This window comes from Scyliorhinus torazame, chromosome 21, assembly GCF_047496885.1.
Source record: "Scyliorhinus torazame isolate Kashiwa2021f chromosome 21, sScyTor2.1, whole genome shotgun sequence".
Taxonomy (NCBI): domain Eukaryota; kingdom Metazoa; phylum Chordata; class Chondrichthyes; order Carcharhiniformes; family Scyliorhinidae; genus Scyliorhinus; species Scyliorhinus torazame.
In genome coordinates, this window is record NC_092727.1 from 105,354,118 (window position 1) to 105,375,091 (window position 20,974).

The window sequence follows — 20,974 nt, forward strand, 5'->3', positions numbered from 1 at the left end:
TCATATTTTGTGGGTTGATGCCAGAGACAGGTTGGTCCTTATTGATGTGAGGGTTCTATATTGCCAGTTAACTAAGATTTAAATTAAGAGGGAACTACAATAAAGCATTCAACTTAGTATAATTTCTCTCAATGATCATTAAAAACAAATTATAGGATATCCAAGAATCTCACTATTAACTCATGCATGCCAGTGAAGCTCACACTGCAACTGCTCCATACCACTGAAGACTTCTGACTTATCCCAATCTAGCAAGTAGCTGATATGCTTGGACTCATCCTACATCACAATTCATTTAGAATGACTATCCAATTAAATTGCATTTTCTCCAATATACCGACCAACAGCAAAGATAAAGTTCCAGCTGAGAGACATTAGTTAACTTACCTGTTTGGATCGAGATTGAACTTTCATTAAAATAAATTGTTTACTTAACTTTCAGAAAATATACCGTCCCCTCTAAATTTACAAGTCACATTCCCACGAGTCATTGCCAAATTCACTGACCAAAGGGAAGGAATGCTGCCCTTTTGTGGCAATACTACAATGCCAAATTCTTCACATAATAGCTGGCAATGAACAGCAACAAAATAAAGCATTTTCTTGAACAACTTGGTGATGGGATTTAAGACAAAAATGTTTTGTTGCAGAAACCATGGGCAAACTGGTCAGTTCAGATGTATGATGCGGTTTCCCATTACAAAGCAACATGTTTTGAAAGTAAGTGAATCTGGGAGCAAGGTGTTCACAGCTCAGAGATACTAATCACCCATCATTCCTTTAACAATTACATATTTCACTCTCCAATAAATCCATACTCTAAAAATACCATATAGCATATCTTCTGACCACAAGGGGCAGCACGGTAGCACAAGTGATTAGCACTGTGGCTTCACAGCGCCAGGGTCCCAGGTTCGATTCCCCGCTGGGTCACTGTCTGTGCGGAGTTTGCACGTTCTCCCCGTGTCCGCGTGGGTTTCCTCCGGGTGCTCCGGTTTCCTCCCACAGTCCAAAGACGTGCAGGTTAGGTGGATTGGCCATGCTAAATTACCCGTAGTGCCCATAAGGGTTGGGAGGGGTTATTGGGTTGCGGGGATAAGGTGGAAGTGAGGGATTAATGTGGGTCGGTGCAGACTCGATGGGCCGAATGGCCTCCTTCTGCACTGTATGTTCTATGTAATCTATGTAAACTTGTAATAATGCCGCTCCCATGCTGACTCAGTAAAAAAGCAGCACCAGGCACAAATTTCTATTGTTAAATTTCAATGCAAGCTCCCCAAAAAATAGGAAGATGTATTGAGGCTTTATCTGTTCACATCATCTTTAGCTAACATGATGCTAATATCACCCTTCATTACCCAACACATTTATGCAAGGAGCATCTTATGCTAATTATTTATGACCAATATTCCAAATTGGGCTCATTTAGTGGTCACAATAAATTAAACAGCTATGAGCAAGGTTAACATAGAATAATGTAGATTGGTTCTATCACATTTTACCATTCATGCATATGTCCAATATCTTAACCAGCACCTATTTGGAAAACTATTCATTTAAAAAAAAACTTTTTGCAAAACCAAAATAGAAATTACTGAGCACTTCATTGGCACCTAATGTCACTTATGTCTCATGTTAGAATAAAAAGGGGTCAAAAGTTTCATAAAAATGAATAAATTCACCTCCAAGGGATGGGCAGCACTAAGTCTCATCTGGGGCATCCTTTAGAGTACCCAATTCATTTTTCCAATTAAGGGGCAATTTATCGTGATCAATCCACCTACCCTTTTGGGTTGTGGGGGAGAACCCAAGCAAACATGGGGTGACTGTGCAAACTCCACACGGACAGTTACCCAGAGCCGGGATCGAACTTGGGACCTCGGCGCCGTGAGGCAGCAATGCTAACCACTGCGCCACCGTACTGTCCTCTCTTAATCCTTAAAATGCTAGCCACAGGTGGGTAATGAAATTCATTGTAATTGATAAAATGCATATCAGTGTTTGATTAAAATTACATTGACCAAAGAAAATAATGTAAACAGACACCGCAACCTATGTGCAGCATCACACCATAATAGCATTTACAATCAGCATCTAGGTCCTTGGCAGAAATGCTGCAGTTGATCAGAACACCCGAAGGAATTCCCAGAGATCTATTTACACTTAATCTTTTAGGAGCTGTAAATTAACCTTCAGAGCCTCCTACAAAGATGCATTTCCTTCCCCATAACCAAGTCAAGCATTTAGGCCACCCACTTTGAAGATTTCACTATTCGTAGACGAAGGAGGGTGGTCTTCTGTGACTTGCCCTGCAATTTTCTTTCCCTCCCGGAGCCTTTTTATTGGCTTAAGTGCAGGAAAGAACAATGGGGTGAAAATGCCATAGGAGGGTTGGGGGGGGGGGGGGGTTAGACTAAATTACTTCACCTTCAAGCTGCATCACTACATGTCAAAAATCAAACTATTGTTTTAATTATCTGGTAGCTAATCAATAAGATAAAGTACTTACATCAACTGCTTGACAGAGAACTTGTATCAGCTCTTCAAAATCAATCAACTGTTTTTTCCCAGGGTCCTGCTTCTTCTTTGGAATATATTTGAACTCCTTATTCTCCTTGTGCTTCACTCGTAGTTTTTGACCATTCATACAGTGGTGTGTGATAGACAGCACTTTTTCCACTCCCTCAGTACTCTCCATTTCTATAATTGCATATAGACCCTGCAACCACATGCAAAACGAATAAATTACACAAAAGCTTTTATAAATAACAAGTGGCTTTACAGTAACCTTACATGGAAGCCAAGAATTAGTTCCATTCAAATCAGTGAACTAGTTCACCGGTTCTAATTTCTAATCAATCACAAATATCTTAAATTGGCAACATCAAATCTCTCCCATTCTTATTGCCTGACACTTGCGTATGTAGGAAGGATTCGCAAGTTGATACTCAAGCCATTTGACCACATTATGAACGCTCCTTCCTTGGTCATCAAGTCCTGGAGTGGAACTTAAACCTGCAGTTTCCAGCTCAGAGGCAGGGACGTTACCCACTGTGTCACTAGGTCTCAAGTGTTTACTATTAGAGGTCCTCAAAATGTTTATGCAATTAGAACTCATTCTAGTGGCAGAAAACTGTTATTGGCCACTTGGTAATTTACTCCAAAGATTCCAATGCATTATTCCTTCTCCAAATCAGTAATCTGTTCCAGTCACCTTATTTAATTTAGTATCAGATTGAATTTATCTGGCATTTGACTTACTTTGTCTTTGTCCATTATCACATTTGCCACTGTGCCAAAGGTTTGAAAGTAATCAGTGATCTCCAAATTGGATGTGCCTTTGTGAAAACCACTCACAAATAGGCTCTTCTCTTGCTGGGATTTCCTGGCGGTTCTGACACTCAGAAGTTTCTGATGTTTCTTTCCTTTAAGATGATCATTTAAGGTAGGACCTACAAACATAAAAAAGCAAGAACTATTAAAAGAGGGCGACCAGCTTGTTTTGCCAGGGGGCACTTAAAACAAATTTAAAGTAAATCTATTTTCATGCCTGGCTAATTTTTGATTGTAAAGCTTCTTCTAACAAAGCATCAGAATTCAGGTGCTAGCAGTCACCCAGAGCAGTGTTTTTATTCTTAAGATAGGGAAATCTGTACCACATCACTGCAGACAAACAGGCCATTTGGCGCACAATTATGGCACTTTTCTCCATACAAGTTACTGAAACGGGAAACAATCAAAAATGAATATACTCATTGCAACTTCAGTGAGTGGCAAAGGATTTGGCCTGGGTGGATTGGAAATAAAGACTGACAAGTAAGTCAGCAAAGGGAAGCCTTCAATAAAGAGAGTTCGAAATTCAGAAAGCTAGAGCTCCCTGCCTGAATAAAATGGAACAGACTGTTAGTGGGGGAGCATTTTGGAGATAGTGACCACAATTCTGTGACTTTCACTTTAGTAATGGAGAGGGATAGGTGCATGCAACAGGGCAAGGTTTACAATTGGGGGGAAGGGTAAATACGATGTTGTCAGACAAGAATTGAAGTGCATAAGTTGGGAACATAGGCTGTCAGGGAAGGACACAAGTGAAATGTGGAACTTGTTCAAGGAACAGGTACTACATGGCCTTGATATGTATGTCCCTGTCAGGCAGGGAAGAGATGGTCGAGTGAGGGAACCATGGTTGACAAGAGAGGTTGAATGTCTTGTTAAGAGGAAAAAGGAGACTTATGTAAGGCTGAGGAAACAAGGTTCAGACAGGGCATTGGAGGGATACAAGATAGCCAGGAGGGAACTGAAGAAAGGGATTAGGAGAGCTAAGAGAGGGCATGAACAATCTTTGGCGGGTAGGATCAAGGAAAACCCCAAGGCCTTTTACACATATGTGAGAAATATGAGAATGACTAGAGCGAGGGTAGGTCCGATCAAGGACAGTAGCGGGAGATTGTGTATTGAGTCTGAAGAGATAGGTGAGGTCTTGAACGAGTATTTTTCTTCTGTATTTACAAATGAGAGGGGCGATATTGTTGGAGAGGACAGTGTGAAACAGACTGGTAAGCTCAAGGAAATACCTGTTAGGAAGGAAGATGTGTTGGGCATTTTGAAAAACTTGAGGATAGACAAGTCCCCCGGGCCTGACGGGATATATCCAAGGATTCTATGGGAAGCAAGAGATGAAATTGCAGAGCCGTTGGCAATGATCTTTTCGTCCTCTGTCAACAGGGGTGGTACCAGGGGATTGGAGAGTGGCGAATGTCGTGCCCCTGTTCAAAAAAGGGACTAGGGATAACCCTGGGAATTACAGGCCAGTTAGTCTTACTTCGGTGGTAGGTAAAGTAATGGAAAGGGTACTGAAGGATAGGATTTCTGAGCATCTGGAAAGACACTGCTTGATTAGGGATAGTCAGCACGGATTTGTGAGGGGTAGGTCTTGCCTTACAAATCTTATTGAATTCTTTGAGGAGGTGACCAAGCATGTGGATGAAGGTAAAGCAGTGGATGTAGTGTACATGGATTTTAGTAAGGCATTTGATAAGGTTCCCCATGGTAGGCTTCTGCAGAAAGTAAGGAGGCATGGGATAGTGGGAAATTTGGCCAGTTGGATAACGAACTGGCTAACCGATAGAAGTCAGAGAGTGGTGGTGGATGGCAAATATTCAGCCTGGATCCCAGTTACCAATGGCGTACCGCAGGGATCAGTTCTGGGTCCTCTGCTGTTTGTGATTTTCATTAATGACTTGGATGAGGGAGTTGAAGGGTGGGTCAGTAAATTTGCAGACGATGCGAAGATTGGTGGAGGTGTGGATAGTAAGGAGGGCTGTTGTCGGCTGCAAAGAGACATAGATAGGATGCAGAGCTGGGCTGAGAAGTGGCAGGTGGAGTTTAACCCTGAAAAGTGTGAGGTTGTCCATTTTGGAAGGACAAATATGAATGCGGAATACAGGGTTAACGGTAGAGTTCTTGGCAATGTGGAGGAGCAGAGAGATCTTGGGGTCTATGTTCATACATCTTTGAAAGTTGCCACTCAAGTGGATAGAGCTGTGAAGAAGGCCTATGGTGTGCTCGCGTTCATTAACAGAGGGATTGAATTTAAGAGCCGTGAGGTGATGATGCAGCTGTACAAAACTTTGGTAAGGCCACATTTGGAGTACTGTGTACAGTTCTGGTCACCTCATCTTAGGAAGGATGTGGAAGCTTTGGAAAAGGTGCAAAGAAGATTTACCAGGATGTTACCTGGAATGGAGAGTAGGTCTTACGAGGAAAGATTGAGGGTGCTAGGCCTTTTCTCATCAGAACGGAGAAGGATGAGGAGCAACTTGATAGAGGTTTATAAGATGATCAGGGGAATAGATAGAGTAGACAGTCAGAGACTTTTTCCCCGGGTGAAACAAACCATTACAAGGGGACATAAATTTAAGGCGAAAGGTGGAAGATATAGGAGGGATATCAGAGGTAGGTTCTTTACCCAGAGAGTAGTGGGGGCATGGAATGCACTGCCTGTGGAAGTAGTTGAGTCGGAAACATTAGGGACCTTCAAGCAGCTATTGGATAGGTACATGGATTACGGTAAAATGATTTGGTGTAGATTTATTTGTTCTTAAGGGCAGCACAGTAGCATTGTGAATAGCACAATTGCTTCACAGCTCCAGGGTCCCAGGTTCGATTCCGGCTTGGGTCACTGTCTGTGCAGAGTCTGCACATCCTCCCCATGTCTGCGTGGGTTTCCTCCGGGTGCTCCGGTTTCCTCCCACAGTCCAAAGATGTGCAGGGTAGGTGGATTGGCCATGATAAATTGCCCTTAAGTGTCCAAAATTGTCCTTGGCGTTGGGTGGAGGTGTTGAGTTTGGGTCGGGTGCTCTTTCCAAGAGCCGGTGCAGACTCAGGAGGCCGAATGGCCTCCTTCTGCACTGTAAATTCAATGATAATCTATGATTAATCTAGGACAAAGGTTCGGCACAACATCGTGGGCCGAAGGGCCTGTTCTGTGCTGTATTTTCTATGTTCTATAGGTAGTAGAGGAATTGGATAGGATAAAAATAATAAGGTTATTGAAGAGGTTGGTATTGCTCGAAGTGGAATGGTCTCCTGGTCTGTATGGGGACTTTTGTCAATTTTGCAATCTTCCTCGGGTGTGGGAGGACGGGAGGATTCCAAATGTTACATCCCCGTTCAAAATAGGGACAATCAAGTGACTACAGGCCAGCATTCCGTATATCAATAGGTGGGGAACTTGGGAGACGATATTCCCAAACACAATCAATGCTGACTTGGAAACACACAGCATGGATATAAAGACAAATCATATTTGACCAAGTTCATTGATGAAGAGGGATGGTTGATGAGGGTAGAGTGGTTGATGTGTGCACATGAACTTTCAAATGGCCTTTGGCAAAGTACCACATAATAGACTTGTTAGCAAGTCTGGTTAAAGGGGCAGGGAGAGTACGGATACAAAATTAGCTTAGAAACAGAAAATATGAAGTAGCGAACAGTCAGTTGTAAAACAAGTGAAATGTGGAGTGGTGCTCCTGCCAGGGGTGGGTTTGGGACCACTGCACTTTTCGGTATATATTAATAACCTGGACATGGATTTTAAAAAATTATTTTATTGGATGTGGATAAGAAGCAAAATACTGGGAATGCTGTTAACTGAAGTAATTATAGAAAATACTGAAAATATGCAGGTCAGGCAGCATTTGTGGAGAGCGGAAGCGAAGCCTAGATTTTCACTCCTGAGCTCCAAGCCGGGACACTTCCCGGCTCCGCAAACCTGACCCAGGAAACAGTGCCTTCAAGTTGGGATTGTCATTCCATGATGGCAGGGTTTTCTGGGAGTTGAGTCATGTGACCCCGGAACAAGTAGGGACTGCTGGGGGGCGCTGGGCAGAGTCTGCCTTGGTGCTCCGTCACGGTCTTGAGGTTTTAAAAAAAATAAAAGTGAAACATAAAACAGCTTTCACCCTCACTCACTCCCTCAATTCTTGCCAGCCCATGCCCCACAACCACCCCAATAGCTCATCATACCGTGTAAACCTATGCCATTTTATCCACCTCTCAAGGCTTCTCATACCCTCCACGCAAAAGTCAGGATCCCCATCCAGCCCCATGACATTTTACAATTCCCCCCCCCCCCCAGGCCAACTCATGCCCCCGTACCCCCTCCCTTTGCCCTACATACCATGTTAACTCACCCAGAATCCATTATCCACAGACCTCTGGGGTCATGCTGAGATTAAAATAGTGTCAACTGCAAACTTTATTTTAAATCACTCAATTCAAATATGATCCTGTATAAAAATAAACACTGCAATTCATAGTCCCACTTCAAAGACTTTAACCACTTGGGAGCGGTCAAACGTAAAATGGCAAGGGCAACACGGTGGTGCAGTGTGTTAGCCCTGCTGCCTCACGGTGCCGAGGTCCCAGGTTCGATCCCGGCTCTGGGTCACGGTCGGTGTGGAGTTTGCACATTCTCTCAGTGTCTGCGTGGGTTTCACTCCCACAACCCAAAAAGGTGTGCAGGCTAGGTGGATTGGCCACACTAAATTGCCCCTTAATTAAAAAAAACAAATTGGGTACTTAAAACATAAAATGGCAGACATCCTACTCTGATAATGGAAGGCTGAGAAATCAATCATGCAGCACTAACGGTAACCCTCCGGCTTATGCCAACAGAGTGAAGTAGCACGCAATAATTTCTATTACATATTTTTTCAAAGATGTAAAGGACAAGATAATTAAATGCCTCGTCAGCTTGAAAGTTGCCTTTCACAGTTCATTTCGAACAATTGGTTTATGCAGTTTTTACACAAGCCTACTTTTAATAATCCTAAAGAGCAATTTGACCTCCCACAATGGTGTCCTGAGTCACAATCCAAATGGGGCATCATACCTGTCCAAAAGGGTAACCCCACCCCCCACCCCGGACCGTACCAAAGGAGTCCACAAGGTTCAGGCCTGTTCCTACCAGATCTAACCTGCACACACTAGGTGGGATTCTCATGGCGCTAGCCATGTGCGCGAACCTTGCCTGCCAGCTGCCATAGTGCCCCACTAACCACCCCCAACCAGTCCCCGCCAAAGTCCCCACACCAGTCCCTGTTTTTGAGGGGCGGAGCATCCGGAAAACGGCACCGCCCCCGATTTTGGCCTAAAAAACAGATTCTCCGGCCAATCCCGCCCAAAGCGCTAACGCCAACGGAGAATCCGTGGACTTTTACAATAGTAATATCGGCGCCGGGTGGCCACGTTGAGCAGTGGTTAGCACTATGGCCTTGCGGCACCGAGGTACCAGGTTCGATCCCGGCTCTGGGCCGCGGTCCGAGTGGAGTTTGCACATTCTTCCTGTGTTTGCATGGGTTTCACCCCCGCACCCTAAAAGATGCGTAGGGTATGTGGATTGGCCACGCTAAATTGCCCCTTAATTGGAAAACATTTAATTGGGTATTCTAAATTTTAAAAAAGAAATATCGGCACCGTACCTGCACCGATTCCGCTACCGGAGAGGGGCTAGTACCGGTGCCATGTGGAACACCATCGATTCCAATGAAAAAGTGCGGAATTTGCCGCGTCCGTGATCGATACTCTCAGGGCTGACAAGCTACAGCCGCACACATACATTACATTCCCCCCACACACACACTTATTGAAGCCAAAAAGATGGGAGTTTGTGCTGTAGCACCCATACACCTGATGGGTTGACTGGGGCCAGAGGGCACACCTATACGACCCATGGCACTATGTTTAAAGCGGGCTGTCAACGGCAGACGCAGCTGCATGGCTGCCTTGCCGGCTGCTGTAATGGTGTTGCATACCTGTCCACCCCGACCCCATGGCCCACCTCCTGGCCAACCCCACTACTCCGGCTCAAGCCCCCTGGCCAGCTGCAGGACTGTCGGCGAAGTTGGACACTGTCTGTATGCTCTCTCTCTCTCAGCAGCCAACAAGCCAGGTTCACGGGTTTTGAAAGCACAAATGAACCACGGCGTCGGGAACTCGTCTAATCAGAGGCTGAGAATCACGCGTGGGCCCACTATCGATATGCAAATAGGGTTTAAAGTACGCGAGGAGTGAAACGCATCAATGCCATTTTCGAGGTGACAAGAGAATCTCGATTTAGCGTCAAACCAGCACCTGCCACGGTTTTGGCGTTGGAAGCTATTCTCTGCCAGATCGTACTTCCCGATTTCAGCGGCACCTAATGGAGAATACGGCCCCCTTGTGTGTCACAAATCTGGGTCATCAAAATCACATGAGTGAAGGCAACTGCCTCCAGGAAAGGCAAACACGCCAATGCCAACCTGGACCGATTCCAGCCCCTGTGAGAACGGTAGGTGCCATGTTTGGGGATGGGGGCTGGATTACCACCTCTTGCCCAACGATGGAGTAAGTCCAGTTCACAGAAAGCCCTTTCCGGAATGCAAAGCATAATCCTCCGTCATTTTCGCTAACTCCAGCATGATGCCACCATCAAACACATCTTCCCTTTACTCCCTCGGTCAGCATTCCGCGGAGACCGCTCCCTCCTAGATAATCTAGTCCACTCCTCCACCATACCCAACACCTCTCCCATCACCCATGGCACTTTCCCATGCAATCGCAGAAGGTGTAACACCTGTCCCTTTACCTCTTCCATGCTTAACATCCCAGGCCCAAAACACTCAATCCAGGTTAAGCAGTGTTTCACTTGCACCTCTTTCAATCTGGTCTATTGCATTTACTGCACCCAATGTGGTCTCCTCTATATCGCAGAGACCAAACGCAGACTGGGTGATCGCTTTGCTGAGCACCTTCAGTCTGTGCGCATCAACAACAAGGATGAGAATTTTATAACAAAGGCATGGATGAGGGCCTGCCAGCAGATGGGCTGAGGCAGGGGCAGAGTTTGGCCATGTTAAAGAGGTGTAGATCGGTGGCCTTGGTGATCACAGTAACTTCATTGAAGCCTACTTGTGACAATAAGTGATTATTATGAATATGTAGCTAGAATCTTATCTTGGGGCAGATTTGACGTTGCTTGCCATTTTAACACAAGACCCTGCTCCCATGCCCACATATCTTCCCTTGGCCTGCTGCTATGTTCCAGTGAAGTTCAACGCAAACTGGAGGAACAACACCTCATCTTCCAGTTAGGCACGCTACAGCCTTCCGGTCTCAACATCGAATTCAACAACTTCAGATGATTAGCTCTACCTCACCTCGACCCCTTTGTATTCATCCAGTTACTGTTTAGTTGTGTTTTGCCATTTCTTTCTTGTCTTACTTTGTATGAATCCCCCCCCCCCCATCTTATCCCCCTTTCCTTACCTTTTCTTCCTTTTCCCCTCCCCCACATCTACATCTGCACAGTTTGGAGTTGGGGACCAAGTGCAATGTGTCCCAAGTTTGCAGACGACACTAAGATGAGTGTTGAAGCAAAAAGTGCAGAGGATACCGGAAGTCTGCAGAGGCATTTGGATAGGTTAAGTGAATGGGCTAGGGTCTGGCAGATGGAATACAATGTTGACAAATGTGAAGTTATCCATTTTGGTAGGAATAACAGCGAAAGGGATTATTATTTAAATTATAAAATATTAAAACATGCTGCTGTGCAGAGAGACCTGGGTGTGCTAGTGCATGAGTCACAAAAAGTTGGTTTACAGATGCAACAAGTGATTAAGAAGGCAAATGGAGTTTTGTCCTTCATTGCTAGAGGGATGGATTTTAAGACGAGGGAGGTTATGTTGCAATTGGAGAAGGAAACAAAAGATCAGCCATGATCTCATTGAATGGCGGAGCAGGCTCGAGGGGCCAGATGGCCTACTCATGCTCCTAGTTCTTATGTACCCTCTGATGTTAATTTCTCTGCTGTTTGGCCTTTCACACCTTTTGTTCTCTCTGGGGACTGCCATTAGAACTCTGTTCCCTTGGTTTCCGTGGCAATTAGCACTCTGTTTCCTTGGTTTATGTGGCAATGACTCACCTTTCATTCTCTCACGCCACAGTATAAATATTTCCCACTTTCTAAGTCTTTTAACTTTGACAAAGATTCACATGGACTTGAAACGTTAATAATAATCACTTATTGTCACAAGTAGGCTTCAATGAAGTTACTGTGAAAAGCCCCTAGTCGCCACATTCCGGCGCCTGTTCGGGGAGGCTGGAACGGGAATTGAACCAGTGCTGCTGGTCTTGTTCTTAATTACAAGCCAGCTGTCTTAGCCCACTGTGCGAAACCAACATTAGCACATTTAGAATTTGAAGTGCTGAAGGAGGCCATTCGGCCCATCGAGTCTGCACCGGCTCTTGGAAAAAGCACCCCACCCAAACCCACACCGCCACCCTATCCCCATTACCCAGTAACCCCACCCAACACTAAGGGCAATTTTGGACACCAAGGACAATTTAGCACGGCCAATCCACCTAACCTGCACATCTTTGACTCTCCCTACAGATGCTGCCACACCTGTTGAGGTTTATCGGAATGCCACTGGGCGAGAGCAGGTCCGATCGACACCAAAAGTCGGCCAGGATCTTCAGGCCCCGCCGAAGTCAATGGACTCTTGGCTGGCTGGCTCACTAGCTCGATGCGGCAGGGCCAGAAAACCTCCCCGTTAACTCGGTTCCTGTCCTTCCCCAGATGCTGCCTGACTTGTTGAATATTTCCTGCGTTTCCACCTCATGAAATCCGGCCCCGACGGGCTGGTGCCAAAAGGCCAGTCAGAGTGAGGGCGCCTCCTCCCTTGAGGCTCAGATCGGCTGCACTAACACCGCGGCCTCAACTCTGTCCCCCTCCGTCCCCGGCAACCCCGCAGAAAACGGCTCGCTGAAGTGCCCGGATCTCGGCGGGTCAGGAGCGGGTGGTGTTCCCGCCGCAAAGGCCCCGGTGCGCCGCTTCGAAAGGTTTCGGCACTTACTGTTCGGGAGGCGGACGTCGCACAAGGAACAGCGGTAACCACCGCGGGCCAGCGCCGCGACGTCCGGCTCGCTCATGCTCCAGCCGCCTCTTGCCTTTGTTTACGGATAAAACTCCGGCGGCGCGAATTCACCGACCCCCAACGGGCAGCGTGTCACCCTCTACTCCTTCCCACCCTCCCCCAGCGCCCGGGCAAAGGTTCCGCCCAGCCGGTCACAATGCTGAGCGCTGGGGGAAGCGCGCGCGGTTCAGAGCCTGGATTTGAATCTTAACTGCCGAACTTACTGCCTGCTGCACCACACTCAAGGTGCCAAGGGCCTGATCGGAAAAATAAGTCCTTGGAGCTCCAGCATTTGAGTTTAAAAATGTGACTATTTTTAACTTCTGAGAATACACAAGACTTATTGACTGTCCCAAATAACTTGTTTCAAAAGAATACAAGAAGCGCTGTGATACCTTGCAAGCTGATGGACAAATTTGAAAACACTATTAGTCCTTTTTCCTGAAAACGCAGGATAATAACATAAGAACTAGGAGCAGGAGTAGGTCGTCTGGCCCCTCGAGCCTGCTTCACCATTCAATGAGATCATGGCTGATCTTTTGTGGACTCAGCTCCACTTTCCGGCCCGAACACCATATCCCTTAATCCCTTTATTCTCCAAAAAACTATCGATCTTTATCTTGAAAACATTTAATGAAGGAGCCTCAACTGCTTCACTGGGCAAGGAATTCCATAGATTCACTACCCTTTGGGTGAAGAAGTTCCTCCTAAAGTCAATCCTAAATCTACTTTCCCTTATTTTGAGGCTATACCTCCTAGTTCTACTTTCACCCGCCAGTGGAAACAACCTGCCCGCATCTATCCTATCTATTCCCTTCATAATTTTATATGTTTCTATAAGGTCCCCCCAACGCCCCCCCTCCCCAATGCATCCTTCCAAATTCCAACAAGTACAGTCCCAGTCTACTCAACCTCTCATAATCCAACCCCCTCAACTGTGGGATTAACATAGTGAATCTCCTCTGCACACCCTCCAGTGCCAGTACATCCTTTCTCAGGTACAGTAAGAAGTCTTCCAACACCAGGTTAAAGTCCAACAGGTTTGTTTCAGATCACTAGCTTTCGGAGCACTGTTCCTTCCCCAGATGAGCTTCCTCCTTCCTTCATTCACCTGAGGAGAGAGCAGTGCTCCGAAAGCTAGTGAATTGAAACAAACCTGTTGGACTTGAACCTGGTGTTGTAAGACTTCTTACTGTGCTCACCCCAGTCCAACGCCGGCATCTCCACATCATGGCTTTCTCAGGTAAGGAGACCAAAACTGAACACAATACTCCAGGTGTGGCCTCACGAACACCTTATACAGTTTCAGCATAACCTCCCTAGTCTTAAACTCCATCCCTCTAGCAATGAAGGACAAAACTCCATTTGCCCCCTTAATCACCTGTTGCACCTGTAAACCAACTTTTTACGACTCAAGCACTAGGACACCCAGGTCCCTCTGCACAGCAGCATATGTTTTAATATTTTATCATTTAAATAACAATCCCTTTTGCTGTTATTCCTACCAAAATGGATAACCTCACACTTGTCAACATTGTATTCCATCTGCCAGACCCTAGCCCATTCACTTAAACTATCCAAATCCCTCAGCAGACTTCCAGTATCCTCTGCACTTTTTGCTTTCCCACTCATTTTAGTGTCGTCTGCAAATTTGGACTCCAACTCCAGATCATCTATGTCAATTGTGGGCCCAACACTGATCCCTGAGGGACACCACGAACTACTGATTGCCAACCAGAGAAACACCCATTAATCCCCTCTCTTTGCTTTCTATTAATTAACCAATCCTTTATCCATGCTACTACTTTACCCTTAACACCATGCATCATTATTTTATGTAGCAACCTTTTGTGTGGCACCTTGTCAAAAGCTTTTTGGAAATCCAGATATACCACATCCATTGGCTCCCCGTTGCCTACTGTACTGGTAATGTCCTCAAATAATTCCACTAAATTAGTTAGGCACAACCAGCCCTTTATCAACCCATGCTACGTCTGCCCAATGGGACAATTTGCATCCAGATGACTCGCTATTTCTTCTTTGATGATAGATTCCAGCATCTTCCGTACTACTGAAGTAAAGCTAACTGGCCTATAAATACCCGCTTTCTGCCAACCTCCTTTTTTAAACAGTGGTGTCACGTTTGCTAATTTTCAATCCGCCGGATACCAAACATGGTGTTATATTTTTAAAAGCTCCAAGTACCTACTTTATCTGAATCTCAGCATTGGTTTTTTTATATTCATTTTTACGGGAGGGGGGCTTCGCTGGCTAGGCCAGCATTTAACACAATGGTTAGCACTGTTGTTTCACAGCTCCAGTGTCCCAGGTTCGATTCCTGTCTTGGGTCACGTTCTGCATGTTCTCCCCGTGTCTGCGTGGGTTTCCTCCGGGTGCCCCGGTTTCCTCCCTCAAGTCCCGAAAGACGTGCTTTTAGGTAATTTAGACATTCTGAATTCTCCCTCAGTGTACCCGAACAGGCGCTGAAATGTGGCGACTAGGGGCTTTTCACAGTAACTTCATTGCAGTGTTAATGTATGTTTACTTGTGACACTAATAAAGATTAAATGTTGCCCATCCCTAATTACCTTTGAGAAGGGGGTGTTAAACTGCCTTCTTGAATCGCTGCAGTCCATGTGGTGCCGGTACACCCACTGATATTAGGGAGGGAGCTCCAAGACTTTGATCCAGCGAAATGAAGGAACTCTGATATATTTCCACGTCAGGATGGTGAGTGACTTGGAGGGGAACCTCCAGGTGGTGGTGCTCCCAGGTATTGCTGTCCTTGTCCTTCTAGATGGTAGTGGTTGTGGGTTTTGAAGGTGCTGCCTAAGGAGATTTGGTGAGTTCCTGCAGTGCACCTTGCACACGGTACGAACACCTGCTACTATACGGCGGTGGTGGAGGGAGTGAATGTTTATGGAAGTGGTGCCAAGCAAGAAGGCTGCTTTGTCCTTGTTGGTGTCGAGCTTCTTGAATGTTGTTGGAGCTGCACTCATCCAGGCAAGTGGGGAATATTCCATCACATGCCTGATGTGTGCCCTGTAGATGGTGGACAGGCTTTGAAGAGTGAGGAGATGAGTTACTCGCCGCAGGATTCCTAGCCTCTGGCCTGCTCTTGTAGCCACAGTATTAACATGGCTAGTCCAGTTCAGTTTCTGGTCATCCCCCAGGATGTTGATAGTGGGGGATTCAGTGATGATAATGCGACTGAATATCAAGGAGCGATGGCTTGATTCTCTCTTAGTGGAGATGGTCATTGCTTGGCACTTGTGTGGCAGAAATGATACTTGCCGCTTGAAAGCCCAAGCCTGGATATTGTCCAGGTCTTGCAGCATTTGCACGTGGACTGCTTCAGTGTCTGAGGAATCACGAATGGTGCTGAACATTGTGTAATCATCAGCGACATCCCCATTTCTGACCTTATGTTGGAAGGAAGGTCGTAGGTGAAGCAACTGAAGATGGTTAGGCTCAAGACACTAGCCCGAGGCACTCCTACAATGATGTCCCGGGACTGAGATGACTGACCTCCAACAACCACAACCATCTTCCTTTGTGCTAGGTATGGCTCCAACCAGTGCAGACTTTTCCCCCTAATTCCCAATGACTCCAGTTTTGCTAGGAGTCACACTCGACCAAATGCTACCTTGATGTCAAGGGCAGTCACACTCACCACCTCACCTCTGTAGTTCAGCTCTTTTGTCCATGTTTGAACCAAGGCTGTAATGAGAGCAGGAGATGAGTGACCCTAGCGGAACTCAAACTGGGCATCAGTGAACTGGTTATCACTAAGTAAGTGTCGCTTGATAGCACTGCTGATGACTCATTCCGCCACTTTGCTGATGATGGAGAGTAGACTGATAGGGTAGTAATTGGCTGGGTTGGATTTGTCCTGCTTGTGTACAGGATATATCTGGGCAATTTTCCACATTGCCAGGTAGATGCCAGTGTACTGGAACAGCTTGGCCAGGTGTGCGGCAAGTTCTGGAGCACAAGTCTTCAGTACTATTGCCAGAATATTGTCAGGGCCAATAGCCTATGCATTATCCAGTGCCTTCAGCCTTCTCTTGATATCAGGTGGGGTGAATCAAAATGGTTGATGACCGGCATTTGTGATGCTGAGGACCTTTGGAGGAGACCGGGATTAATCATCTACTCGGCACATCTGGCTGAAGAATACTGTGAATGCTTCAGTCTTGTCTTTTGCACAGATGCGCTGTGCTCCTCCATCATTGAGGGTGAGGATATTTATGGGACCTCCTCCTCCAGTGAGTTGTTTAATTTTTCACCACCATTCACGACTGGATGTGGCAGGACAGCAGACCTCTAGACGTTATGAATGGTGGATTTTGACTGGATTCCTTTTTATTCCTAAGAGTGTATGCAGGGTTTGAAACCCCTCATATTCTCTATAGCTTAACCTGGAGCAGGGTTGGATCTCTTCTTCCCTCCCCCACCCCCCATCCCTCTCCCTGCCTCTATTCCTCTATCATTAAGTTTAAGTTGTTTAATTTACCCTACGACTACTGACAACAAATGTATTGTGGTATGAATCGCCCCATTGCTGCAATCCTAGCTTCCAAAAGCAGACTTGTCAACAAGATACGTAACAAGATGTGCAATCACCTGACCCCACACAGAATGGGTTTGCCATTGTCTGAAACAATCATTAGCCACAAGTTCCATTGTACAGGTACTGTATTTGGCACATCAGTTTTGTTATATGCATGTCTAATATGAAGTTCTCCATATTGTTCCAGCTAATTGAGCATTAATCATAATTTCAGTTGGTTCTTCATTATTGAGAACCTTTTCACAGTACATACAATGGCCACTTGGAAAATCTGGATACCTTTAAAAAAGATAGCTGGTGAATCCCTTCGATATCGATAACTTACAGGTTTCACTGTATATAAAGATGATTTGATAAATGATGCCACAAGGCTGCTGTCTTGTTACACAGTGGATTATATCTAGGGACCAGAGAAATAATTCAGCAGCCTCAACCAAGAACACTTGTACCAGTGGGCAACACATTGTGTCCCGCACGGACCATTTCTTTTTAAAAACGGTGCATATAAAACAAAAATTGTTAGAATTTAAAAAAAATAATTTGGATAAAATTAGAATACAAAGAAAATTTACAGATGCAATAAGGGTAAAGACTGGGGCTGCTATGGAGATGTAAGTAAGCAATCCTGGTGATGGATAGGATATAGAGTTTGAAGCTTAGGGGCTTTTCACAGTAACTTCATTTGAAGCCTACTTGTGACAATAAGCGATTTTCATTTCATTAGCTGGTTGAATGGTGCAGCAAATAGCATGACACTAAGGGATAATGCCCCATGTTTGCAGTCATAGAAGGTGTTGATGGCTTTGATTTGGTGGTCTTGCTGCACTAGATAAGGTGGAGCTCCTGAAAGGATTAAAAATAATTTGAAATGGGAGTTATGGGATGTAGCACTATCAATTACTCACGAGACGAGAAGAGATGAAGTCAATCAAAGGCTTTATTAAGCAGACTTGTTCCCCAGCAGCTCAGTTACAGAATGCGGCTGCTGGGAGAACCTGGGTTCTTATACTCTGCCTTACTGGGTGGAGCCAGCAGGCGGCAGATCCAATCAGGACCCAGTGTCTGTCTACCAATAGCCTCTTGGCATCACAGGTACCGTACTACCCCTAATACATACCACCACATGGGAGAACTGGTGATAACACAATAAAGGGTTTTGCAAAGGAAAGGGAGGCTTAAGAGATGAGTTAGAATCCTGTTAAAGCCTTGGAAGATACGCCTGTTTCGCTGGAGAGCTGGTGAGTGATCCGTGTTGCCTCTTTATGAGAAGGCCCACTGAACCACAAGCTAATTGAGCAGCAGCTTTCCCTTGGATTCAATGTCTCACCTGTCGGGAATAGCTGGCTAATCAGAGGCTCAGCAAATCCTATGCTCACTGGGGAGGCTGTGGCTACTACTGGAAGGACAAGCACTGGAGTCCCAGGATCACACAGCACCAGCCACAGGTAAATAAATTGTGGGGGGTGGAGGTGGGGTTTCATGGGTGGGGACATAGGGGGTCAGCAAGAGCAGGGGTTGGGTTTCAGTAGGATCCTCCTTCCTTGATCATTGAGGGATCTCCAACCCGCTTCACTGGACGTGGCAAGCTGGTTGTACAGTTGGCATGCACGTTGCATGGTGACAGGCCTGCCTGCAGCCGGGTGAATATTGCCGGCGGCTGCTGATGTTGCAATCACTGGAGAAGGAGAAATAATTGAGCAGTATGTATTTGGGGCCTGGATTAAGAGCTCGAATGAGAAGGAGATAAATTTCATTGTCGTCTAGGCTGGTTTGCGTGATGGATTGGGCTACATTCACAACCTTTTGTAGTTTCCTGCGGTCTTGGGCAGAGCAGGATCCATACCAAGCTGTGATACAACCAGAAAGAATGCTTTCTATGGTGCATCTGTAAAAGTTAGGGAGAGTCGTAGCTGACATGCCAAACTTCCTTAGTATTCTGAGAAAGTAGAGTCATTGGTGGGCTTTCTTAACTGTAGTGTCGGCATGGGGGGACCAGGACAGGTTGTTGGTGATCTGGACACCTAAAAACTTGAAGCTCTCGACCCTTTCTATTTTGTTCCCATTGATGTAGACAGGAGCATGTTCTCCACTACGCTTCCTGAAATTGATGACAATCTCCTTTGTTTTGTTGACATTGAGGGAGAGATTATTGCCATCGCACCAGTTCATCAGATTCTCTGTGTCATTCTTATACTCTGTCTCGTCATTGTTTGAGATCTGACCCACGATGATGGTGTTATCAAGAAATTTGAAAATCGAGTTGATGGGGAATTTGGCCACACAGTCTTAGGTGTATAAGGAGTAATAGGGGACGAAGGACACAGCTTTGTGGGGCACCGGTGTTGAGGATGATCATGGAGGAGGTGTTGTTGCCTATCCTTACTGATTGTGACCTGTGGGTTAGGAAGTTCAGGATCCAGTCGCAGAGGGAGCAGCCGAGGCCCAGGCCACAGAGTTTGGGGATGAGTTTTGGAGGATAATGGCGTTGAAGGCTAAGCTGTAGTCAATAAATAGGAGTCTGACATAGGTGTCCCTGTTATCTAGGTGTTCTAGGGTTGAGTGCAGGGCCAGGGAGACAGCATCTGCTGTGGACCTGTTGCAGCGGTAGGCGAACTGTCATGGATCAAGACAATCCAGGAGGCTGGCGTTGATTTGTACCATGACTAACCTTTCAAAGCCCTTCATAATGATGGATGTCAGAGCCACTTGATGATAGTCATTAAGGCACGCTGCTTGGCTTTTCTTTGGTACAGGGATGATGGTTGCCTTCTTGAAGCAGATAGGGACCTCAGATTGTTGTAAAGAGAGATGTGTGTGACAGTTGAGGCGTGAGGGCTAGAGGGCCTTTCTGTATTCATTTTAACTTGGACAAGGTCACACAACACCAAGGCGGGCCTTCTAAACAACCCATCCCAGCACCCAGGAGCCCCTGTGGCTACCTCCAAACTTTCTCTCAGGTCGGCTGACCCGACTCCAACCTGCACCCTCCCATCATCCCCATCCCCTGCCTCAACACAATGAAAATCCCGTTCTTGCGGGCACTTTCTCCCAAGGCGGGCAGGCCGAGCAGGAAATTCTCCCGACTCTCACTACCAGTCTCAAGGTTAAAAATCCAGGACGATGTGTCTAGACTTTCAAAAAGGCTTGTAAAAAAGTTGCACACAAAACGTTATTAATTCAGACTAAACCCTTGCAATGGATAAAAACTGATTGAAATGTAATAAGTACTTATTAAATAGATTTTGTCACAATGACAGCAAAAATGTACCAGAGGAATTAATGGCACTTTAAAATGGATAAATGCCCTGGACCTGATGATCTACATTCCAGAATCTTAAAAGAGGTGGCAATAGAGATAGATGCATTGGTAGTCATCTTTCAAAACTCTATAGACTCTGGAATGGTGCCTGAAGATTGGAAGGTGGCAAATGTGACCCCCACGTTTTTAAAAAGGAGTGAGGGAGAAAACGGGGAACATCAGACCTGTTAGCCTGATATCAGTCGTCGGGATAATGCTGGAATCTATATTAACCTACATGATGACAGGTCACTTAAAAAGTAGTGCTGGGATTGGGCAGAGTCAACATGGATTTATGAAAGGGAAATTACATTTAACAAACCTGTTGGAGTTTTTTGTGGATGTAACTAGAAGAATAGATAAGGGGGAATCAGTGGATGTGGCGTAGTCAGATTATCAGAAAACTTTTGGTAAGGCCCCACGCAAGAGGTTAGCAAATACAATCAGAGCACGTGAGATTGGGGGGGGGGATGTGCTGGCATGGATTGAGAGCTGATCAACAGACAGAAAACAGAGAACAGGAACAAATGAGTTATTTTCAAGTTGCCAAACAGACTATTGGGGTACTGTAAAGATAGTAGTTAGGCCCCAGCTATTCACAATCTCAGATGATGATGTGGATGTGATTAAAGGATATATTTCCACATT

The 20,974-nt window shown here is 45.7% G+C and overlaps 1 protein-coding gene across 2 annotated transcripts in view; it reads right to left on the reverse strand.

Moving 5' to 3' along the window:
* The window catches only part of tut1 (terminal uridylyl transferase 1, U6 snRNA-specific), a 33,706-nt gene extending 21,135 nt beyond the window's left edge, over positions 1–12,571 (reverse strand). The window contains exons 1-3 of one of the 2 annotated variants that reach the window (XM_072487164.1): positions 12,396–12,571; positions 3,262–3,452; positions 2,510–2,719 (exon numbers count right to left, since the gene is read on the reverse strand). In XM_072487164.1, the coding sequence (XP_072343265.1) occupies positions 2,510–2,719; positions 3,262–3,452; positions 12,396–12,471 (477 nt within the window). In that variant the 5' untranslated portion in view covers positions 12,472–12,571. Of the gene's footprint in view, positions 1–2,509; positions 2,720–3,261; positions 3,453–9,800; positions 9,856–12,395 lie in introns of those variants that run through there. The other variant, XM_072487165.1, reaches the window with a different exon arrangement.
* Positions 12,572–20,974: the final 8,403 nt, after the last annotated feature.